Genomic DNA, 25,337 nt, shown 5'->3' on the forward strand with positions numbered 1-25,337 from the left:
CCCTGTGTCTCCGGAACTATTGTGGCTGCTCCGGGAGGACTGGTGATACGGCCGGACTGGTGAGCTGTCAGTCATGTTACCGGCGCAGAGCTCCCTGGCCGAGTCCGTGGACGGAGACGATGTGAGGAGCGAAGATGGCGGCGACGAGAGGAGGGGAGAGCGGCCCGGCGGCCATTACTACTGTCTGTACCTGTACTACCAGGCCGGGGGGTGAGAGGAGACCCCAATGTCTATTGTATCCCTTTATATAATATACCGACTGTACCACTAAACCTGGGGGGTGACAGGAGATCCCAATGTCTATTGTACCCCCTGTATATAATATACCGACTGTACCACTAAACTTGGGGGGGTGAGAAGAAACCCCAATGTCTAGTGTACCCCTGTATATAATATACCGACTGTACCACCAGGCTGGGGGGGGGGGGGGTGACAGGAGATCCCAATGTCTATTGTATCAATATACTGACTGTACCACTAAACCTGAGGGGTGAGAGGAGACCCCAGTGTCTATTGTATCCCTTTATATAATATACCGACTGTACCACCAGGATGGGGGGGGGGGTGACAGCAGATCCCAATGTCTAGTGTATCCCTGTATATAATATACCAACTGTACCACCAGGCCGGGGGGTGAGAGGAGACCCCAATGTCTATTGTATACCTTTATATAATATCCCGACTGTACCATTAAACCTGGGGGGTGAGAGGAGACCCCAATGTCTAATGTACCCCTGTATATAATATACCGACTGTACCACCAAACCTGGGGGTTTGAGAGGAGACCTCAGTATCTATAGTACCTCTTATATATAATATACAGAATGTACCAACAAAGTTGAGGGGGATGGTAGGGTTGAGAGTAGAGCCCAATGTCTATAGTACACCCTATGTATAGTATACTGACTGAACCTCAAATATATAAAATACCACCAGTACTACCAGGTTAGGTGGTAAGAGGAGACCCCAAATATATACTGCCTGTGCTAACGGGTGGGGGGAGTGGAACCCCCAATATATGTACTACCCCCTTTATCTAATATACTGCCTGTACCATCAGGCCCATGGGTGGAGCCCCTAATATACAATATACTGCCTGTGCTACCAGGTGGGGGAGGAAGTGGAGCTGCTAATATATAATACCTCTCCTATGCTACCAAGTGGTACATAAGATAAGATAATCCTTTAATGCACTTACATGTGATTTTCTGTTCTAGTGTGTTGCAGGAGAGAGCAGATGAAGATGAGGGGGGCAGCAGCACCATGGACACCCCAGGTGGAGAAGACTTCAGGTGATTTCTTCTGCCCACTTCTCACTGATATAACATAACCTGCTCCATCTTACGCTGCTGACATTTCTGCCGCGTGTCTCACTGTACAGCCTGTCTCTGGTGGACACCAACCTCGCTGTGGAGGCAGAGCCGAAGCTCCGGAGCTTCATAGCCAAACGCTTGTCACGAGGAGCCATGTTTGAGGGGATGGGTAATGTGGCATCTGTGGATCTCGGGTGAGTTGCTGATATGGTGATAGATTGTACCTCATTCACTCCGATCTCACCAAGAAGCCCCAGGGGAATGCTATACTGTAGGCTTTAAATAAGCATAAATGCAGTATAAAGCATGGTGGAGAGACAGAATAGCAGCCTGATCTTTGGATGAGACAGCAGATGGCTTTTAGGCCACCACAGCCTTCAATAGAAAATGCAGCTGAGCTGAAGGTTGAGATATTAGTACAGAATGTTATCTGTGTTATGATCATGTCACGATAATAGGGAGGCCCACACATTGCAGCAGCACATCAAGCGGGTACCTGACATGTAGTTGTGGGTCAGCAGAGTACAGCGTCCATACTGTGTACATAGTGAGGACATCATTATTGGGGCTGTCTCACAAAGAAGGTGACGTAGTTGTCAGCATTGTCCCCAACAGCCAGCACACGCTCTCCTCCTGTGTGATAGCGGACGCTCTCCTGGGGTCCCCAGTTCTCTGATGTGTGTGGTCATTTTGTCGTTCCTCTCTTCCAGGTCCCCTGAATATACGCTGGGCTGTTACTATTGCCTGATACAAGGTAAAACAGAGGAGCGTACTGAACCTGGACCCCCCTCTCCAGAACACATCATCTGCTTTTTGGGGGGCAGTGAGAAAGGCCTGGATCTATATCCTTTTTTTTTTTTGTCCCTACTTGGCATTGTCATCCACAGATTCGGGTACCAGCACAGGATGAGCATCCACAATGAGATTCAGGTTATTCCAATGTAAAGTCTATGATGGGGCACCCTGTTCTAGCTCACACCCCCCTCTCTGTTATTGCCAATGTGTATATGTAAGTGGTATCTACAATGTTACCCCAATATACACCCCTGGTGTAGCTAATGTCATCCTCTCTAATCTCTCCAGTGTGTCTATAGTGGCACCCCAGTGCCCAACATTGTAAGTGTTGCTTGGACATTTCAGTTCTGAAGCTGCAGAAATGTGAGTGTAGCTCTGGAATATAATACAAGCCTTCCTATCCATACTGACACCTAACACAGAATCATATCCTAGAGAATGTCAGGTTCAGCCACCATCTTTTTAAGCTCAGTGTCACAATGGCCCCCCCTCCTCTGCGCTAACCTTTACCTGCATGAAGGTGAAGGCCACTGTGGCCAGTGCAGTAGTTGTTCTGTGGTATCGCCTCCTGTGTTTCCTTAAGATGCCACCTTCAGACTTGAGCTGGACAGCCATGTGGAAGCCCTGAAGAACAAACTGGAGCCCGAGGTACGGACAGGACCCAAACAATGTCTTTATTATACCTGTTCTCATCAGTATCTGTATCTTCTGCTTATAAGATACATTCTTGTGTCATTCTAATCTTCTCTGTCTGCTCTTGTCCTCTCCCCTGCAGATGGCTGACCTGGATTCAGAGGTCCGGCCACATCTTAGCTCCTGGTTTGAAGATTCGGTGTTGCCTATCCACCGGGTAGTGAACCTGTTCCAGGAGAAGCTGGCTTACTTGCTGCATGCGGTGAGATTTTGGGGGTGTTGATATAAGATAGAAATGAAGTTCGTGGTTGAATAATGAGGAATGTTTTGAGATCTAGAGTAGTGTTGAGCGAATAGTATTTGTTGAATAACTCGCTCCCATAGGAATGCATGTTAGCGGCCGTGAATATTTGACTGCGCTTAACCCCTTGGTGTTCGGCCGCTTCCATGCATTCCTATGGGAGCGAGGTATTAGACAAATAGTTTCGAATACTATTCGCTCAACACTAATCTAGAGTGATCCCACTAGATCAGTTCCTGGAACCCCTGGCCATCAGCTGCATCACTGGGTTTTTTTTCCCCTCTGGCCTTGTATTTCCCTTTGCAGCAGTTGCAGGTGAGTGGTTGACTGTGAATACCAGTATACAGCTGACTACTTTCTGGGAACTCATGGAGGAACCCCCAATTATGTTCTGTATATATGGAGTATAATTCCAGATGACACTGCTTTGGTTACTGTATGTTTTCCCCTCCATCTAGGCACTGAGCTACACCCCTGTAGATGTCATAAGCTCCACTGAGAAGACGCAGAATGACATTAGCAGGTAAGTGGCCACTGCTGGCTCGGCCCACTGTTCATTGCCCTGCTGGGTTCTTATTGTCCCACATATGGCAGGTTCCTGAGTTCAGCCAGCCTGCAGGGCTTAGTCCAGGAGGGCACCATGACATCCCTGTGCATCGCAATGACTGAGTGCCAGCAGCGCGCTGTCACCGTGGATTTCAAGGATGGTCAGCCAGAACTGGTTAATGCAGGTGAGACTCCGGTGTCCCAGGGGCTACGACCAATATTTCTACTCTACTACTACTACTAGTATTATTTCTCCTCTTGTCTCCGCAGTCAGTAATCGCTTCTGTGAGGACTGGATGCAGGTCTTCATTAATGCCTACGATGGCGGGAGCCCCTTCCTCTTCCGCCAGAAACTGGAGAACTTCAAGCTGAAGGTGAGAATTCTGCACAAGATCAATAAACAGATCATTCCAGCCCTGATGTCAGCTGTGTGTGTGAACCAGCAGATCTGTAGAGTACAGCACAATGGACAGGACGGCAGCCAAGCCTGTGATGTGGATGTAGATGAGCACAAAATGCTACGTACAGTGCAGCTGAACTGGAGTCTTGGATGATAGTTGTGCCCTACCTAATGAAGTAACGGTGCAGTGTAAAGCATGAGGGAGTACTTTGAAACGGGAGAAGACGTTCTGACACCAGATGTAATGTAGACTCCTGGTCAAGGCTGTATCTGCTGTGTTCACTGGTGTGTGCAGGATCCTTGCATGGGATATTTGCGCCCCCTCCTTGGGATGTGCTGTCCCCTATACTGCTCTATATAAGATACAGTATGAAGCTGCTTTCTGATTGGCTGCTGTGGTTTTCCCTCCCAGGTCATTCAAGACATGAACAACCTGAAGAGACTCATCCGCCAGGCCGAGAGCAGCCATTACGCCCTGTTTCGCTGTTATAACTTCCTGAAGAACTGTGGGAACGGAGACATCCTCCTGCAGATAGTGAAGGTGGAGCATGCCGAGATGCCAGAGGCCCGCAGTGTGGTGAAGGTGCTGGAGGAGTTCATCCGTGAGGAAGGCTTCTCTGTTCATAGTTCCTGAACCCACCGCTGACTGTATCGTGTGTTTGTGGTTTACATTCCTGTCCATACAAAGACCTGCCCCTGGTGACTACTACTAATACTGCCCACCGTGCCCTCTAAATATGATGGGTAACCCAGGATTTATTGGGGAAGGGGGCAGAGCTAAGATCTAAGCTTCAGTACCTGCCCCAGTAACCCCTTATTATTTCTAAGATGAAGGAGACCCTAGTTGGTCATGACTATGATGGGGCTTTTCTGGGCCTGAGGCTCCTCACCCATCATTATGGGGTTTTATTTTGCAGCCACCAATTTTTGTTTTTTTTTTATTTACCCCTTAAATGTCCCTCTGGCTGTTACACTTGGCAGTGGGCTCAGGGCTGTGGATTCCAGGCAATGATTGGCTGTAGCAGGTTTACATGTGGCTCCTGGCTTCGCTGCTTTCTGTGCTTACATTTCTGCTGCTTTGTTGTGGTGCGCAGACGTGTAATGAAAGGGACTGGTGGGTTAAAGGGGTTGTCCAGGTATTGGAGCAACCTGTGTCGAGGCTGGGAGAGGAGTGAAATTAAAAAAAAAAAAAAGACATTGTCACTGGCGCTCCGTTATCCACCACCGATGTCCGTTCAGGCTCATGCTGACACCTTGGTTGTGGAAGTCTGCCACTTTACGTGACCACTGAGACAAATCAGTGGCCTCAGTTGTCACTAGTAACGGACTCGAGACCTATTTGAGTGGCATCACCGGTCCCTCTCCAGCAACCACTGATTGGAAACGAGGTATTAACACAAACCTAAACAGACTCCAACAGTGGACAACAGAATGCTGGGGACAGGTGCGGGATGGATATACACACAGTTTGCTCAAATTCCTGGACATCCCCTTTAAAGCCATCATCTTCCCTACTCAGACGATGGAGACGAGCAGGGAGGAGTTGGGATGACTACAACCCCCATGTAGACACTCCCTAATGATTCTATTGTTATATATCCAGCATATCCCACTGCCCCCCATCCGTCGCCGTGCTGATGACTCCTACTGCCCCCTTTACTGAGACACTTTATTCTCCAGACATTTCAGGGGTCACACAGTGTGCTTGAGCGTAGTGACGCTGCTTCCCTGTACCTGTGTTATACCCCCATTGTGTGCACTACAGATATCCCTGTCATGTGAGCGTCCAGACATGGCAGTAATACTACCCTATGCTCTGTGCTAAATAAAGCTGCTGTGCTGGACTGTCCCTGCATTATGTTTATTTATTATGAGCTGTATCACCCCCATCGTCCCTCGTTTCTATCACACAGTGTATCACTCCCATCATTCCTGACCCCAAGAGCTTGCAATCCATCAGACTCACTTGGTTTACACACACAGATTTCTGATTGATCTTAGAGGTCTTGATCTATTCAGGAGTGTCACGGTGAAATGACTATACTCTGATGCAGGTGGCTCAGTGAGTATGTGCGCACTGTATGTATGTGATCAGGTCACATGATACGCTAACCCTCTTTATCTCTGTCCATCTGAAGCTTGTGCTGACTGATGTCTCTTCCCCAGAGTCAGCTGAGGAGACTGGGAATATGTTCCCGTCCGACACAGGCTCACTATGCATCAGTATGTAAGACTGCTGTGGTGTGTGCATGCGTTGCCATGTGCAGGCAGTGAGTCAGGTCTTGGAGCAGCAGTAAGGTGTTTGTGATCAGCTCAGTTGGCTTCAGAAAGCTGAATTATTGAAAAGCTCCACGATCACATGATACCTCTCGCACTTGCAACAGCAAACAGTAGTATCATTCCTGGCGCTGTGTCCCTTACCAGGACTAGACCTTTCCAGAGAGGAGAAATAGTCTTTTACATGACTGGAAGCTGCAATGATAAGATTGACTGATGTAATCTGCCAATACTCTAATCACAGCCAAAGCTGCACTCAGAACTGTGGGTACTCAAGCTACTGTCTCAGGTGAGGGTGCGTTCATGATGTGGATAAAAATCCTACAACGGAGGGGGGTGCAGAAGGGTCTGGGATCATTTTTCCCATGATGCAGTAGGATTGCAGCTTTAGATGTGCTTGGAGCATAAAACATAAGTTAAGTAGATTTTCTTATGAATAGCGGGTTTTTATGAGACCTCGGACCCTTCTGGTAAGTAGAGGGTCTGCACCAGTGATACTAGTGGTCTAGATGTTACTGGGGGCGGAGCCTCTGAGGATAATGGTCAGGCCACACCTCCCTATATGACCCGCCTCCCCACTCTTCTGTAGTGAGGCTCTACTCCCTGTAGGCTGCACTACTGAGTCATCACTTGCCATAGAGACACAGAGGCGTAATAAACAACATGTTTATAAAAAGGTCCTCACATCATATAGAAAAATACTGTTATTATATACATCATGGCCACCAGCAGGTCACGCGGACTAGTCTGGATCATCAGAAGGCTAATATTTATCTTCACAAACTTTTGTTACAGGTTTTGCACCTTTAATATATTTGTGTTTCAGGATCTCTGCTTACTGTCAGTGACTGGAACCCTATTTAACATCCCAACCTATTCCTGCTTTCAAAGATGAAGGTTTGTTACAATAGTCATACTGATCTGCTGTGGACGCTAGGCTAGGAGAGATACATTGTAACAAACCCTCAGCTGAGAGGTGTATTAGGGCCACTTTATTCACTTACAGCAAGCAGAGGTCTTGCATATGGTGAACTATTTATTTACAGGAGTATGTAATGGCTCTTTAACTGCAGATAAGATGGCGCTCACAGACCACCGTCACCGCATACCGGCAGGTAGGGGAGGAGCTTTACATTCGAAATTTACTTTTCACATAAAAACAGTTTTCTATGTACAGAAAGTCAATGATGAGCAGAATCCTCCTCCGAAAACGGCGTCTGGAACTGTGCCCGTGTATAGCCAGGACCAGTAGCCAATGTCGGCCATGGCATGCGATTTCTACTATGGCGGTGGTGGTAACCGTAGGCCGGCCATGCTGAACGCAAACACATTCCACAAGACGGCAAATATTACAAACAGGACAAAGCTGCTAAGGAAGATCCACCAGGCCGACTGATCCTGGAGCCGCTGCTCAAAGTTCCTGAGGATCACAACCCCCAACGTGATACCGACCACAACTCCTCCCAGGTGCGCCACAAAGCTGGGGTGGGGGCACGGGGCGTACGAAGAAGGGTAAAACCTGAGCCAGACCGCTCTGCCGAACTCCAGACTCACTGCAACGAGAGGAGAGCCGTTATACACAATCTGCAGAATGTTTCTCTGATCCCTTTACTTTATGAAATAGTCTGCAGAATATTACACCCTGTCATCTAAGTATACACACATTGACAAAATAAATCCTGCGCCCAGATAGAAATGAGGCTCTCAGTGGCTACTTTTGGGTAGTGTACTACGTGGTGAGGGATCTTTGACTGATAGCCTTGCCTCTGATACATTTGAAGAAGAAGGATCGGCTATAACATCTGTGTGTAAATATACCATATAGAACCCGTATACCTTCATGTCCAACCATATCTCATCTTGTAACCAGGCTAGAGGTGTCCAACAGGGTCCTAGCACCTCCATCCAATTGCACAATTTTCCCCTATAAATCAGTCCTTTGGCTCTAATATTGTCATCACTTCCAGCTCAACTACAATTTTTGGAGGGCCAGATTTCATTTTAGTCAGAGTGATTTGTATTGTGCTCAAAGCTCCTGCCATTTGGTTGATGCCCAGCAGGGGGCAGCCTCTGGCTGTATTTGCTGTTGACAGTGATGTCATCGCGACCCATGCTTAGGCTTCTCATGAGACTCAGTTGCTCATTAGACCTCTGTATGTAAACATTGCTGAGAGCCGGCAGCAGGATTCTGGTTTACGGAGGAGGGGGTGGGAGGGCGAAATCTCATACTCACTACATATTAAGGCGAAGGACATTCGCAGGAGCTTGAACTGACAGCGCATCCCCGACCAGTTCTGGCAGAGAAGAGAAGAAGAGATAGTAACAGTGACCCCCAAATAGGACACCCCAAATTCACAGACCCCCACCCAAGTCTTCTCTTCACTACAGCTAGTCACTGCAGGTCATTGGAAGGGTTCTCTCCATAGCTCCGCTTATACAATGGAAAAAGACCAAGAGGGGGGTCCTGTGTTTCCTGTGTTTTGGAGCTTGTCCCCCCAAAGAAGGGGGGGGGGGAGAAATAATCTGGGGCTGTCCTATTCATCATTGTTGCAACCTTTTGTAATGGGGTTTGAGATTTAGCAAGGGTTTTGCTCCATACTGGTGGGTAACTTGAGGGTCACTCACCATCACAATATTGGCCAGGTGAGCAGACACAATAGCGTACACTCCGCCTGATGATCCAACCACCGGAGCAGTCATATCAGCCACTGACACCGCCAGGGAACCTGTAGAGAAGAGAGCAATGATAAGATATCTCCAGACACCCCAAAATCAAAAGCAGCCAATATGACATCTCACCTGCCAGGACTCCTGCCACGTACACAAAGCCAACCCTCAGGGCCCCATGCACCATCTCCAGGGGGACACCAACCAGCAGCTGCAACACAACGTTCACTCCAAGATGTTCTATCCTAGAAGAGAAGACCCTGTTACATGAAAATTACCCCTCCTCCCTCATCAATGGGTGGCAATCAGCCTGATGGTTCTGGGAAGACCCCACGCCTAATCTCTGATGACATCATCATACAGGCTGTGGTGAGATGGCTCTACCTATTGTGATGACATCATCATGCAAAGTATAGTGAGATGGCTCCGCCCACTGTGAGGACATCATACAGACTGAAGTGAGATAGCGCTGCCCACTATGGTGACATCACTTATGAATGGCACCTGTGAGGGGCCCCTCCAATTACACCAGGGACCCCATGTTCTAGATTTCAAGCTTTATAGCTATAGCGAGTTCACAAAGTATTAACCTGCTGAGAGCTGAAACCTCTACTGGAGCAATACTACTCACCCAGCATGCATGAACATGTAACTGAGGTATCGCCATGTCTGCGTTCGGAGCTGCGGGTGGTAAACAAGAGGATTCTTCTTCAAGTACTGAGAATGTGTCACTTGCAGGACAAAGCGGTCAAGCAGCAACCCATAGTACACAAAGATGGCAACCTGCGACACAACAACCGACATTAGACTATGAGCCCTCACACCAGGTTTGGTTGACTATCATCACCCCTTGAACTCATAGAAGTAAAAAGGTCACCTTTTAGGCATAGCTTGGGCGCTACTTGGTCAAGCCCAAATTGTATGGGATGAGATAAGGTGATGTTCTGGACTTTTGCAGTAAAGATCTGTTATGCTGATGACTATTCTATATAGGGGGGGGGGGGGGGGGGAGACAAACTCACCTCTACGATGGTGACTGTGATCATAAACCATGGAGGGGGACACCCCGTGTAGTTGTCATAGAACCACTTTCGGTCTATCTCCCGGGGCAGGGTCTCATAGGCAACATGGCGGATCAGGCGCTGTGTAAGGTCCAAGCTGGACTCCTCCAGAAGAGTCTTTTTGCATAAGTGGCGGTTTCCCTGCAGAATGGCGCAGCGGAAGCTATCTGACCTCTTGTTGCACATCTGAAATACACAAACAAACGTGACATTATAACCACATAATGTAGTCAGAGGAAGGAGATGGCACCATGAGCCACTATAGCGAGCACCTGGTCTCAGATCTGCAGTCTCTCACTGCATCCTCTGAGCACTCACCAGGTTCAGGACATCTTGGTAACAAATCTTCCCCTCAGCATTGTTGTGTGCGAGGGCCAGCAGGATGTCCAGCTTGTGGGGGTCCAGCTCGGAGCCATGTTTTTGCAGAAGGGTCCAGAACTGTCCACTGCTGATGTAGCCGCTGCTCTCACAATCAAACTGGAAGAAGAGAACATAGGCTCAGGTCCTGCAAACCAGCCCTGTTCTCATCTGTCATCAAGGGGCCACAGTTCTGGAGAGCCCCATAGCATCAAATACATCCCTCAAGTTCCTAAATATGAGATACTATCACAACCTACCACATCCATTACATGTGGTCCACCACGATGTAGGCAATTGGGTTTCATTAGGTCAAATAGAAACATTACATATTCCAGAATACACATAACACGGGATAGCCAGGATCATAGATTTAGGATTCAGGAACGCCCTTTGTAAGCATTTATTTACCTTATCAAAACACATTAAGAAAATACATGTCCAGTAGAAACTAGAAAAACCAAAGATACCGCCCAAGAAGAACCAGAGAAACTGGAGGAACGACAGACCATCCAAGAGGAACTAGAGGCACCACCCAGGAGGAGCCAGAGAAACCAGAGCTAACGCTCCCCTTTCCCATGCCAAACTGAAGAATCTGACCAGACACATCACCAAGAAGAAGCCAAATGGAACGTCCAGGAGAACCATCGAAACTAGAGAAATCGCTTGTACTTCATCTCATCATGGCACTCTATAATCTCTAGGACTTATCGTCTCCCCCTTCGGCATTAGTCCTCCTCTCCGACTTCCTCCTCTACTTCTTACCCTTCCTCCTCTGCCTCAAGCTCCTATTTTTCCACCTTTCCCTTTTCTTACTTTCTCTCCCTACTTCATCTACTTCCAGTTCTTCTTTCCTCCATTTTTTGCCCCTCATCTTTCTTTTCACTTTCATATCTTTCTTTCCGCAGTAAGTTGTAGACGCAGAGTGTTGCGCCTTGCACACATCTCAATGACAGAGAGGCCATTGTTATGTGGAGATGTCCAGCTGAGCTGCTGGGTGAAGAGCTGCAGACAAAAGAGTGGCAGATGGTGGAGATGGCCTGGACACAGTGGGGGTTATCCTCTTATGTGGAGGAGGGGGCCCATCAGTATTTCTTTACACACAATAGACCTTTGTCTCTGGATACAGGCGCTGGTGGGTCTTAGGCCTGAGGGATGGCAGGTGCTGCGCAATCCACATGGCTCCCACCATTCTTATGTCGCACTAATCTGGGGTCACACACGAGCAACAGCCCTGACAACGAACAATTATGTGAACCCCAGTAATAACCCCTCTGAGGTCGCATTGACATAGATCTGACCCGCCAAACAGTCTCCTCAACATGGAAATTAGGGAAACAGCAAGGACCTTGTGTTCTCTCCCTGCCCAGAATGACAAGGTATGAAAACAGAACCGCCATGCTGGTCGCCGTGTCCTGAACAAGTGACATAGAAAATAATGGTGTCCATAGTCATGGCATACATGTGACTGCTGTTGTATCACTGCTGCCATCTTATAGCAGGGGATGATGAAATAGGGTCTGAAGTCTTAAGGTCACATGGGATATGGGGTGCCATGTTTTGCCAGATTCCCTCAATGACGACAAGAAATGTGAACAATAGGGGCACACACATTACAGAGCGAGACTCCTGTAACATGATATATACAGAAGAAAAAAAGACCCCCCACATACTGTATCTATTATACAGTACAGTATTATACAGGGGCCATAGACAATGGACACGATCGAGTGCGCAGGCCGAGGGGGGCGATTTTATAGTTGAATGTCCTTGGATGAGATGCGAGTGCCTTCCGTCTCTTACTGATTTCAATGGGTGAGTTCTGGTGTCACAGAGCAGGATAGGACTTGTGGTATAATCATCGTAACAGAGCACCACAAGCCCCCTTCTGACGGCGCACCCAGTCATGTACATGGGGTCTCAATATATTCTCTACTCAGTTTGTTAGTTACTGGTCAGTCTATGTTCTGCCCTATAACATCAGAACAAATCTCTCTTGAAATCCTCTGTGCTGCTGGGGACCCTGCTCCTTCCACATGTGATGTGATTAGTCTGTGGCTCTTCTCACCATTATTGCAGTCCACATGTGGATCCCTCCTTGGCAGTACATGGAACAGTACCACTCCTACGGTATGTTTGGTATAGTGCTCAGTATCTGTCGGTGATTATTATGCGGCCCCTCCAACCATTAGCAGCCGCCTTCATATTTCACAGTGAAGGCGTCTGAAACATCACAGGTGGGAATGAACCTCAGACAACTGCTCAGCTCTGCACACAAACCTCCTCGATGAAACCAACCAAGTGTCAGCTCTTCGGTCTAGATAGCGTTATATAGTCCTCAACTGTATAATATCACTGATATCTAAAGAACAGTGACGTCACCTCGTGTATAATATCACTGATACCTGGAGAGAAGTGACGTCACCTCCTGTATAATAACACTGATACCTGGAGACCAGTGACGTCACCTCCTGTATAATATCACTGATACCTGGAGAGAAGTGACATCACCTCCTGTATAATATCACTGATATCTGGAGAGCGGTGATGTCACTGCTCCTGTATAATATCACTGATACCTGGAGAGCGGTGACGTCACCTCCTGTATAATATCACTGATATCTGGAGAGCGGTGATGTCACTGCTCCTATATAATATCTCTGATATCTGGAGAGCGGTGACGTCATCTCCTGTATAATATCACTGATATCTGGAGAGCGGTGATGTCACTGCTCCTGTATAATATCACTGATATCTGGAGAGCGGTGACGTCATCTCCTGTATAATATCACTGATATCTGGAGAGCGGTGATGTCACTGCTCCTGTATAATATCTCTGATATCTGGAGAGCGGTGATGTCACTGCTCCTGTATAATATCACTGATATCTGGAGAGTGGTGATGTCACTGCTCCTATATAATATCTCTGATATCTGGAGAGTGGTGATGTCACTGCTCCTATATAATATCTCTGATATCTGGAGAGCGGTGATGTCACTGCTCCTGTATAATATCACTGATATCTGGAGAGTGGTGATGTCACTGCTCCTATATAATATCTCTGATATCTGGAGAGTGGTGATGTCACTGCTCCTGTATAACATCACTGATATCTGGACAGCGGTGATGTCACTGCTCCTATATAATATCACTGATATCTGGAGAGCGGTGATGTCACTGCTCCTGTATAATATCACTGATACCTGGAGAGAAGTGACGTCACCTCCTGTATAATATCACTGATATCACTTGCCTGGGGGAGGGAGACAGCGGGCACCAGGTAATGGCATCAATGTAAAGGTGCTGGGTATTGCCGGACACTATATGATTTCCCTTTATATAAGGTACTATATAAAGAGCTGGAGATGACAGGCAGACATCTGCACCACATCCACACAGCACATTAGATCATCAGTCACAGGTTCTGCTGCAGCACATTGCACCCAAGCTCAGCGAAAAACAAGCATCACACGTCCCCTCCCCTTTATGACACCCAGCTCAAATATAGTAATAATGACTTCACGTATGACCGCCATTACAGGTCTTAGCGCTGACCAGGGATATATGACAGATGGCGACTGCGGAGGGGATTCCATGCACTGGGGGCATTGCTAGGGGCAGAAGGGTGGCTGGGATGACTATTTCATTACCGGGGAGATTTCATCAACACAATCATAGGAATGTGCAAAATGACCCCCCACCCCCCTTGCTTCATCAATCTTTTCCAGGGAACAGGATCGGTCATCATCACAGAAGCGCGTCCCGTGTTATTAGCACCCTATTACAGAGACATCACTAGTCTAGACTGTGTATACACACACGCAGGTTCCTAAAGCAGAGCGACATCACGCCCACATGGGAGATTATATATCAGGGTGACATCACCAGGCATTGGAGATTGTAAACCGGTGACATCACCACAAACTGAAGTTTATAAACAAGGGTGATGTCATCACACACACACACAAAAACACTGGAGATTACAAACCAGAGTGACATCAGCAGCTCATCAGCGAGTCTGCAGACTATTTACTTAAAGCAAAATTATGCTGTATGAGCCTCACATATGTGTGAATAGCCTTTAAAAAGGCTATTCAGGTACCGCTAATGTTATTTTACCCCCCCCCCCAGTTTTAAAATAAAACCATAAAAACATATATGCAAATTATACTTATCGTGCACGCTGGGTGGTCGTGCACTGTCCAATGTCATCTTCTGGCACGCCTTCCTCTTCTTTTGCCGACGCCCTCCGGTCCTGACTCTTCCCCGTCTTCATCGTCCTCTTCTTCCGGCGGGAATGGTTCAAATTCGGTGCATGCACAGCTACTGCACACGCTCCGGCGCCATTTTTCTCAATGGCATTACACTCACGTCCTTGAGGCAAGTGATACTGTACACGCGCCGGATTTGAACCAATCCCGCCGGAAGAAGAGGATGATGAAGCCGGGGAAGAGACCGGAGGGCGTTGCCGAAAAAAAGAGGAAAGCGTACCAGAAGATGAGGTAGGACAGTGCACGACCGCCCAGCGTGCGCGATAAGTATAATTTGCATATATGTTTTTATTTTAAAATGAGGGGCTATTCACGCATGTGTGGGGCTCATACAGCAAAATTTTGCTGATAGAGCCCCTTTAACGACAATTAGTAAGGTAAAGAAGCAGGTTACAGATGATACAACAGTCTGTAGTGGATTAGCTTAGTACGGATTCCACGGCAGCCCTGTGGTGAGGGAGTTTCCTCCTCCTCCCCCACATCTTCTCTTGGGGTTGCCTTGACCATGCAGCACAGGGAACATCAATCATAGGCAATCTATGTAGAGGTCAATAACATCAGCATTTATACAACGTATTTAGTGGAAAACTTTAGCGCTACAGCCATTGAGTATATGGAGGAATATATACACCGTCATTATCTGTTGGGTGTCTCATGCCCCAAAGTACAGCTACATGTTCAACTATGTCCACACACGCCCAATCCAGAAGATTAATTTACCAATGGCTACCCCATGGACGGACTTGTGTTCCTCAGCGCACAACTTTAAACGGAGCTCGGATTCTGTCAGGCCTTCAAATACCTCCTCACACAGAACCAGAAGCGAGATGGTGCCCAGCACCCCTTATAGTTATAGGACAACAAACAACAACCTCTGTGTAACTCACTGCAGGTGCCTGAGCCCTATACGATAGCAAAATAGTATTATACTTGTATACAAGCTTGCAATAAGACAAATACAAAGCATATAATATGAGGACAGCCTGCCATAATGACTAACTGCTGTCCCTAAACAGGTCATCTACCTGCGGCTGTGGTTACTACCGGAGTTAGTTCATCACAGACATTGGAGATTGTAAACCTGGGAGACATCATCGCCCTCATATTCCCTTTTATCATTTACGGTACAGCTGGATAGTAGTGCAGCTCCAGCGCTACACTACAGTGCACCCTCCTGCGTCACAGTGCACCCTCCTGCGTCACAGTGCACCCTCCTGCGTCACAGTGCACCCTCCTGCATCCCATCCTCCTGGTTTACATGCAATAAATAGAACATGAAGACACTTGTAGGGATTAGTTGAGCCCAGGGGTGGGGTAGAGGGGGCAGTATGAGATAATGCGGCCACCCTCCAGCCAAATGGCTCCCTCTCATACTAATCTACCCCCACCCCCTATGTCCTGGACTCAGTAGTGAAAGAGACAAGACAGGTAGGGGACACACTGAGCCTCTTACCTGCAAGAAGAGACCTTCCCAATGCTGCCCGCGAGAAAGGGGAGAAGAGGAGAGGGTTAACCACAAGTGACCAGACCTGACCCCCGCTGACCCTCCACCAGCAATACACTGCCTAAAACACTAAGTCACAGGACTATCACCCCAATCATCATCTGGTTTTAATACTACCCCCAACACAGCACCCCAAGGACACCCACATTATTTCACCCTGGCATTATTAGGGTCTCACCGCACACATCAAGGAGGCAGTACCTAATATATAAAGGAGCCCAAAACAGATATGATACAGGGTGCAGAACAGGTGGGATACAGGTTACATACATGTAGAATATATAGACTATATATGTATAGAATAGGTTAGTCGTAGGTTACATACATGCAAGATACAGGTCAGATACATGAAGAATATAGGTAGGATACATGTGGGATATGGTTTAGATACCTGCAGTTACAGACACTAGTAAATCTAGCAAACCCAAGAAAAATGGTCCCTCTGGGGCAAGTGGTGGGAGGGTCTCCTGTATATATAAAGTCTGTGGCAGTATCTGGGGGTCTCCTGTGTGTATATGACATTCCGGTCACTGTCTGGGGGTACCCTGTGTATATGACATCTCTGGCAGTATCTGGGGGTTATCCTGTGTATATGACATCTCTGGTGGTGTCTGGGGGTCTCCTGTGTGTATATGACATCTCTGCTGGGATCTGGGGGGTTTCCTGTATGTCTATATGAAGTCTCTGGTGTGGTCTGGGGGGTATCCAGTGTGTATATGACTTCTCTGACGGTATTTAGGGGGTATACTGTGTATATATGATGTCTCTGATGATATCTAGGGGGTATCCTTTGTATATGAAATCTCTGGCAGTGCTTTGTGTATATGACATCTCTGGTGGTGTCTGGGGGACTCCTGTGTGTATATGAAGTCTCTGGCAGTGCTGGGGGACTCCTGTGTGTATATGACGTCGCTGGCAGTGCTGGGGGTCTCCTGTGTGTATATGACGTCTCTGGCAGTGCTGGGGGTCTCCTGTGTACATATGACATCTGTGGCAGGGTCTGGGCGTCTCCTGTATATCTACATTTAGGTCCCTGATTACAAATAAGGGTTAATTTTCCAGTGGGGAAGAGGAGGAGGTTATTAAGTAATCCCCCCACCCCAGCTAAATTTAGCCTTAAAGCAAGAACATCCGATTATGAAGAAGAAAATGCGACTTACAGCGGCCACAGGTGCGACATCTACAGACTCCAAAACTTCAATGTGCTCAGCCAGAGAGCAATTGACCACTGCTGGGGCGCACTTGGGACCTCTGTCGTCTTTCTTCGCTTGAGGACTGCTGGCCACTGCTGGAAAGCAATTGACCACTGTGGGGAAACACAGACGATTCCTGCAATCCAGCTCCACCTGTACGCTACTGACCACTGCAGGGGGTCTTTCATGGTCCTGCTCCACCTGTGCACTGATGATCACTGCAGGGGGTCCTTGAGGGTTCTGCTCCACTTGTGCACCACTAACCAGTGAAGGAGGTCCCCCATGCTCATGGTCCTGCTTCACCTGTGCACTGCCGACTGCTACAGGAGGTCCTTGGGGGTTCTGCTCCACCTGTTCACTGCTGACGACTTCAGGGGCTCCCCCATGGCTCTGCTCCGCCTGTGCACTGCTGACCACTGCAGAGGGACCCCCATGCCCATGGTCCTGTTGCACCTGTGCACTGCTGATCACTGCAGGGAGTCCTTGAGGGTTCTGCTCCACCTGTGCACTTCTAACCACTGCAGAGGGTTCTTGGATGTTCTGCTCCACATGTGCACTGCTAACTACTGCAGGGGGTCTTTGGGGGTCTTGCTCCACCTGTGCACTGCTGACCACTGCACGAGATCCCCCATGGTCCTGTTCCACCTGTGCACCACTGACCACTGCAGAGGGACCCCCATGCCCATGGTCCTCCTCCACTAGTTCACTGCTGACCACTGCAAATCCCCCATGGTTGTGCTGCACCTGTGCACTGCTGACCACTGCAGGGGGACTCCCATGGTTGTCCTGCACCTGTGCACTGCTGACCACTGCAGGGGGTCCCCGGGGGTCCTGCTCTCTCATTCTACGGTCACAAGTTTCCCTCTCGGCTAAGTTTCAGCACCGGGGCTCGGTATCATGTCTGGAGGGGCGTTCGATCCATGCGGAGGAGGCGGGGGAGCCTGCAGCGTCCATCTGCTCCGATCCCTGCAGATTCTCCAGGCTGAATGGTACGAGCCGATGCCTGACATCATGTCTCCTGCAGCTCCAGAGCAGCGCTCCCTCCCCGGCGGCCGCGCACATTACACTGGGGAGTGGAGGCCCCGCCCACAAGTCACAGCCCCCCACCCAATACCTGGAGACCCCCCGTGTTATGGGCAACTATGGCTGGTACACTGTGCTAGGGATACTGCTGCAGGCTCACTGTTAGGGCATTGTGGGACACTGTGGCTGGCACTATGCTGGGGGTATTGTGGCTTGCACACGCTTGTGGGGCACTGTGGTTGGCACACTGTTCAGGGGGTAATGAGGCTTGCACACGCTTGTGGGGGGCACTGTGGTTGGCACACTGTTCAGGGGGTAATGAGGCTTGCACACTTGTGGGGGGGCACTGTGGTTGGCACACTGTTCAGGGGGTAATGAGGCTTGCACACGCTTGTGGGGGGCACTGTGGTTGGCACACTGTTCAGGGGGTAATGAGGCTTGCACACGCTTGTGGGGGGCACTGTGGTTGGCACACTGTTCAGGGGGTAATGAGGCTTGCACACTTGTGGGGGGGCACTGTGGTTGGCACACTGTTCAGGGGGTAATGAGGCTTGCACACTTGTGGGGGGGCACTGTGGTTGGCACACTGTTCAGGGGGTAATGAGGCTTGCACACGCTTGTGGGGGGCACTGTAGTTGGCACACTGTTGAGGGGGTATTGAGGCTTGCACACGCTTGTGGGGCACTGTGGTTGGCACACTGTTCAGGGGGTAATGAGGCTTGCACACTTGTGGGGGGGCACTGTGGTTGGCACACTGTTCAGGGGGTAATGAGGCTTGCACACTTGTGGGGGGGCACTGTGGTTGGCACACTGTTCAGGGGGTAATGAGGCTTGCACACGCTTGTGGGGGGCACTGTGGTTGGCACACTGTTGAGGGGGTATTGAGGCTTGCACACGCTTGTGGGGCACTGTGGTTGGCACACTGTTCAGGGGGTAATGAGGCTTGCACACTTGTGGGGGGGCACTGTGGTTGGCACACTGTTCAGGGGGTATTGAGGCTTGCACACTTGTGGGGGGGCACTGTGGTTGGCACACTGTTCAGGGGGTATTGAGGCTTGCACACTTGTGGGGGGGCACTGTGGTTGGCACACTGTTCAGGGGGTATTGAGGCTTGCACACTCTTGTGGTGGCACTGTGACTGGCACACTGTTCAGGGGGTATTGAGACTTGCACACGCTTGTGGGGGCACTGTGGTTGGCACACTGTTGAGGGGGTATTGAGACTTGCACACGCTTGTGGGAGCACTGTAGTGTTTCTTTATGACCATCAGTACAATTGTTACATTAAGCCAGTCATTTAATAGTCGTAGGACACAGCATGTTACCCGCCATGACCCTGGGGTGACAGCGCTCCCACCCACCTCTCTGCAGAGACAGATCATCTACATAACCGTCCTTTGTATGTGGAAGTGACTGGTGCTCAAAGTTTTTGCCCCTTCAGGGTATGTGTCCATGCATGTCCACATCTGGAGGACCCCAACCCCATGACAGTAGTTATAATGGTCCAGTCCAGTGTGATCTCAGTTGGAGGGTCCTTGTGTTTGCAGGTGGAGCAGACCTATAGGAATCCTAAGCATCTGACATTACAGTTGTGACGGGTCCTGAGGAATGAGAAGCAGCTGATTACTGAGGAGGTGGCACTACATCACCCCCCACCCGCACTGCTGGAGCAGACACTGACCTGTGAGTTGCTGTGAGGTGATGGGTACTGGAATATTGTAGATGTCCAGATCAGTCATCGCTACGTACTGCGGCTCTGCACCTACCACGCACAAGAAGAGTCACTGTTACTATAGTCACATCCAGAGCTGCATTCGCTATTCTACATCAGGTCTCATTCTCAAGTCACATCTAAAGCTGCACTCTCTCTACTACTTAATTATGCTATACTCCAGTCACATCCAAAGCTTTACTCATTATCCTACTTAATTCTGCATTATACTCATAGCCACAGTCTTATGCTCTAGCCACATGCAGAGCAGCACTCGTTATTCTACTACAGCATGCTTTATCCTCCAATCACATCTAGAGCAGCACTCGTTATTCTACTACAGCATGCTTTATCCTCCAATCACCCCTAGTGCTGCACTTATTATTTTACTACATGTCTGTCTGTAGTGTGATGATGAACATGGTAAGGACAATCAGATTGGGCTTGAAGGGATCTTTACTGAAACTTGGGAAAGGGAGAAACAACGCTGTGACCAATCATAACTACTGGGTCCTAATGGTCCTCAGGACTCCCGATAGATGGAGTGGGAATCTCCCTCCATTTGGATGAGACATGGGGTAGTGATTTCAGGTCTGCTTTCAATAGCTGAATGCTACTATGTTTTCACCACCTTCTCCCCGTTTCGGGCTCCTCTCCAGGCTCCTCGTGGCTCTGTAGTCCGGCTTCTCCTCACTTGGCTTCCTCACCCACATGGGTACTCTGTCAGTGTCAATGCTCCACAGGCCAACTGCTTTGATCATTATCTTGGTGATATCTTTGGACTCCTCCACTTGCCACATTTTCAATGACGGTAAGACCAGCCCCTTCTACCATTCTAGGGTCATCTACAATCCAGGCTACATCTTCCCCCCTCCCTGTGTACAATACACACTCATTGTACCTGGATGGCTGATGTTGCTGTACTGGGAATGCCGCAAGGGAGAAGGTGACTTCCTTCCACCTTCGCCTTCAGGAGAAACTTCCCTTGTAGATTGGGCCGTTGGTGACATGGCGTCTGGTACCCACCATTCCTCGCCATTCAGGACTCTCTTTTGGGGCAGGATCACCCAGATGTCCTACAATTACAAAGTATACCCTTCCTGATACAAGGCCATCGAAATCTGCCGGTATCCCACAGGGGATTTCAGACTCAAACGCCGGAGTTACTGACCATGTCTCTCTCACATGATCACAGTCCTGGTCCAAGGTCACCTCTTGCAATACCTAGTTCCCTCTACATCTTCTTCTACACTCAAGGAGCTCACATTTATGTTTGCCTTGGCCATATCAGTTGACTCCACACATCATTGGCATTCTTGAGGATCCTGCATCCTCTGCAGTGGGTAAATCACCAACTCGTACAGGGTCAGGGTCACCTTGTGCTTGTTGAGGTTCATCATTCTCATCCATGTGACCTTCTCGTGCCACATACAGGGTTTGTCCGACAACCAACCCCCTCACTTCAGCTAAACCATCATAGTAGCTCCCATCAGCAAGGGACCAGGGTATTGTTTCCCACCTATATTTCTACAGGGCGGATGCTGGAACCTGCACTGATCCCATCTTCCCAGGTAGGTCAGAAAGACCTGCCTGCACACATTTCATCATCCTTTATAGGGTGTCCATTATTTGGGGCCCATTTCTCACTCTAGTAGTCCATCTAACACATTCATGCTCAGTATCACTGGAAGATTGGAATCCATTGGCTCTTCTATCTCCACACTCTTTTTCGTCAGGGTTTACCCCCAAATCTCTATGTAAGTACTTATGACTCCAATTGGTATGGGGAGATTATTAGTCCCCTTGAAATTCAGATATGGAGTCTGTCCCACTTACATGGCTGGTGTACAGTGGTAAACTAGGACTCGGTGTTAACCATACAAAGCAGCTAATTTCCTCCAATTGTAGTCCTTACCATAGGGTTCTTGCCAACAACATCGACTACTTCCACTTTGGGGCAGTTAGTCAAGGGTCAGGTAATTTGCCCCATAGGCTACTCAAGTTTAAATCTTTCTCATGAGGCACAATTCTTCAGGTAGGGCAGTCTTAGGCCAAGTGTCCTTCTTGGTGGCATGTCCAACATGCCCAAACCATAAATTGTGGTCTTCCACCGGGGCATGGGATTCTGGGCTGGGGCTGGCTTCTGCACTGGGCCACTCAACACTCCTCAAGCATCTCCTCAATGGAAATCTTCCTCACCTTGTCTCCCTGGGTAGGGCCATCTTTGCAAGAGGTGCCTCCTGGAGACAAGAGACTGCAAGGGCTTTGATTTCTTCTTTTCTTTCCCCAAGCAATCACCTCCCAAGTACTGGATTTTGTGTTGTTATCTCCAGTCTCAGGATCCATTCCACAACTGATCTTGTGTGTACATGAGGAGCACTGCCCAAGACTTTGTCACTCAACCCAGTTTTCCTCCATTACATGTCCAGAAGCTGTTGCACTCCATCAGCAAACTGAGCCAGGAACTCTTCTTGCACCCTCGCAATGAACTTTTTCCGCGCAGCTGCCTGTGTAAACACATTTCCATTGACTTACTCCAGCAGGGCACAAATCTTGTTCAACCGGCTGCAGCATCATTGTTCTCCTCAACTCTCATTCCAGCACATTCAGGGCCAACGCTGCTTTCAGATGGCTGCCGCCTACAACAGCTCTTTCCAGTACACTAGAGCCATTGAACTTTGTAAGTGTTCCTACTGATACCACTGGTGATGTCACTGCCCGGACTCAAGGGGGAGCACTCTTGGAAGGTTACCGCCCCCCTCTTGTGTCGGAACTCCACCTGTGCCCATCTGTCTGTCTAGCGCCAAAGGCAATTTAAAGGTAATGGACACAGTAAGGACAACTAGATGGGGTTTGAAGGGCTCTACAGTATCGTGGAAAAGGTAGAACATTGCTGTCAACAGTTGATAAACTTGCAAACTGAATGGAAATGACCAAATTCTACCGCTCCTCAGACCCATGGCCAATGTAATGCAAATCTTCTTATTCAGTTGAGACATGGGGCGCCGTGTATAAGACTGCTCCACTAGCCAAACCTCACTGTGCATTCACCAGTTTCCAGGCCACCATTGCACGCACTCTCCATCTTGGACTCCACTTCAGTCTCCTCCTGGCTCTGTAGCCCCTCAGTTGGCTTCCTCACCCATAGGGCTACCTGGTCAGTCTCAGTCCTCTGTAAACTAACTGCTTGGAGTGCACCAACAGCTGGAGTTTTGTTGTCCAGGTACTCCATCCACATCAGACTCCCACACTTGGTTTGCCGTCCACATCTAAAAGACCGGCACCCTTTTACATTCTGTCTATTAGCCAAACTCTAAGTTTTATGTGTCATACTCTCTTCACTGCCAGAGATGTACTCAGTATTCTACGGTATCATGCCTTATTCTCCAGTCTCCTTCAGGACAGCAGTCACTATTCTACTACTTTATGTCTCATACGTCCGTCATGCTAAGCTGTAAGTATTCCATTATATCATGTCTTATCCCCAGTCACATCTTACACTATGTGTCATTAGGATTCTATTAGGGTGCATTACAGTTTTCTAATGGGGCCTCTACAAGATTTGAGGGTGTCTCTCCAGGTGGAGAAGCCAGGAGGCATTTTAAAGCCTCAGTCAGACATTGCACAGTGTAGGATTCTGGGAGATGGAGGATACCAGATCTGTTGTCTTCTTCATTCCCCAAAGCTGGTGAGTCGGAGAGCATGAGCTTCTCTATCTTCATGTGGTCCAATTCCTGTGCAGTGTCTGCCAGACAAAGTAGAGGATGGTGACGGAAGGGCAGAGGAAGGCACAAATGTTCTGAACTAGGGGGATGGCATAGGGTTGATCACAGCAGAAGGGGCAGCTAGTGGTACAGCTAGACATGGAGGAGGAGCAGGGGCTGGTTGTACAGCAGGAGGTGGAATTGGGGAAGAAGCTGGTGGTGCAGCAGGAGGAGAATGAGGGGCAGCGGCTGATGGTGTAATAGGAAGAGGAAGCAGGGCAGCAACTGGTGGTGCAGTAGGAGGAGGAGGGGTAGCAGCAGGTGGTACAGCAGTAGGAGGAGGGGTAGCAGCTGGTGGTAGAGCAGTAGGAGGAGAGGCAGCGGCCAGTGGTACAGCAGTAGGAGGAGGGCAGCGGCCGGTGGTACAGCAGTAGGAGGAGAGGCAGTGGCCAGTGGTACAGCAGTAGGAGGAGAAGGAGGGGCACTGGTTGGTGGTACAGCAGGAAGAGTAAGCAGGTTAGTGGCTGGTGGTGCAGCAGGAGGTGGAGGAGGGGTAGTGGCTGGTGGCATAGCAGTAGGAAGATGGACAGTGGGTAGTGGTGCAGCAGTAGCAGGAGAAGTTGAGGCAACAGCTGGTGGTGCAGCAGGAAGAGGAAAAAGGGCATTGGCTGGTGGAGCAGGAGGAGAAGGGGCAGCAGTTGGTGGGGTGGCAGGAGGAGGAGGGGCAGCAGGGTGTATGCAGGTATGGTGGGAGGACTGGTATTTACTGGAAGAGGCAGAAATTCTTGTGGAAACAAGAGAACAGGAGAAGAAGCAGCAGGTGGAGCAGAATTGTGTGTGTGTGTGTGTGGGGGGGGGGGGGGGGGTATAAAGGTGTTTACCAGATGATGCTGATCTTGTTTCATTACCAGATAGTTGATCAGGAGATGCAGGAGGAGAAGCAGCAGGTGGAGGGGAAGTGTGTATCAGGGGTCTGGGAACATCGTAGATATCGGAGTCAGGATTTGCATCTCTTCCACTTCCTGTAGGAAAGAAATGGTTAAAGCATAACTCCGGTTCTAAGCAACTTTTCATCAATGAATAGTACATGTAACTATAAGAGCCTTAATATATCTTATTAAAGGGATCTGTTTCCTTCACCACTCATTAAGCTGTTCTCCTCCTCCTGTCTTCAATCTGACTAATTGTTTACATCAGATTCAGCCTGACACATAGAGCTCTATGGAGAAGCGAGGACTGGGGTAGGAGGCATTCTGTGCACTTGTAGTCTCTTATCTGCAACCTAGCAGTGATAAAAGAGCAGGAGCAGCAATTATTTGAGGGGGTTTTTGTAGCAAACTCCTTTTCACCCCTCCCTTCTTCATAAACTAATATGTAGAATGTAAATCAGCCAGATAAGTGGAGAAGGAAACCGATTTCTTTAAGAAGATATATTACAAAGTTTCCTATATTCGGGTGTACTGTTAATTTATGGAAAGTTATTTAGAACTTTTCCTAAACAAGCCATGTAAGATTGGCCAGGTGATTGTGGCCTCAGGTGATCATGGAACTATCACATGAATAAGTCTTATGTGTCCCATCA

At 48.8% G+C, this 25,337-nt stretch overlaps 2 protein-coding genes and 1 long non-coding RNA gene across 4 annotated transcripts; 1 reads left to right on the forward strand and 2 right to left on the reverse strand.

The window, feature by feature from the left end:
* C6H17orf75 (chromosome 6 C17orf75 homolog) lies at nt 1–5,837 on the forward strand. The gene is made up of 10 exons (XM_075279582.1): nt 1–210; nt 1,218–1,292; nt 1,382–1,507; nt 2,024–2,155; nt 2,699–2,756; nt 2,884–3,003; nt 3,501–3,565; nt 3,637–3,773; nt 3,859–3,962; nt 4,401–5,837. The coding sequence occupies exons 1-10, from the start codon at nt 74–76 to the stop codon at nt 4,620–4,622; spliced, it is 1,176 nt and encodes a 391-aa protein (XP_075135683.1). The 5' UTR covers nt 1–73; the 3' UTR covers nt 4,623–5,837.
* A 1,610-nt stretch (nt 5,838–7,447) lies between these two features.
* On the reverse strand, nt 7,448–17,699 carry RHBDL3 (rhomboid like 3). Of its 2 annotated transcripts, none has more exons than XM_075279587.1 (8): nt 17,286–17,699; nt 10,312–10,470; nt 9,955–10,179; nt 9,564–9,715; nt 9,065–9,177; nt 8,891–8,991; nt 8,499–8,559; nt 7,448–7,818 (listed from the first exon to the last, which is right to left on the reverse strand). In XM_075279587.1, exons 3-8 carry the CDS (start codon nt 10,177–10,179, stop codon nt 7,547–7,549), a joined length of 924 nt encoding a protein of 307 aa, XP_075135688.1. In that variant the 5' UTR covers nt 10,312–10,470; nt 17,286–17,699; the 3' UTR covers nt 7,448–7,546. The 2 variants fall into 2 exon arrangements, with proteins under 2 accessions (XP_075135688.1, XP_075135687.1); XM_075279586.1 differs by having other exon boundaries at nt 10,312–10,490; nt 17,282–17,699.
* A 2,061-nt stretch (nt 17,700–19,760) lies between these two features.
* On the reverse strand, nt 19,761–24,712 carry LOC142209437 (uncharacterized). Its single transcript, XR_012716943.1, has 4 exons — nt 24,637–24,712; nt 23,707–23,796; nt 20,022–20,102; nt 19,761–19,941 (listed from the first exon to the last, which is right to left on the reverse strand). It is a non-coding gene; the product is annotated as an uncharacterized LOC142209437 (long non-coding RNA).
* Nucleotides 24,713–25,337: the final 625 nt, after the last annotated feature.

The sequence above is a fragment of the Leptodactylus fuscus genome, chromosome 6 (genome assembly GCF_031893055.1).
Source record: "Leptodactylus fuscus isolate aLepFus1 chromosome 6, aLepFus1.hap2, whole genome shotgun sequence".
Lineage (NCBI taxonomy): Eukaryota > Metazoa > Chordata > Amphibia > Anura > Leptodactylidae > Leptodactylus > Leptodactylus fuscus.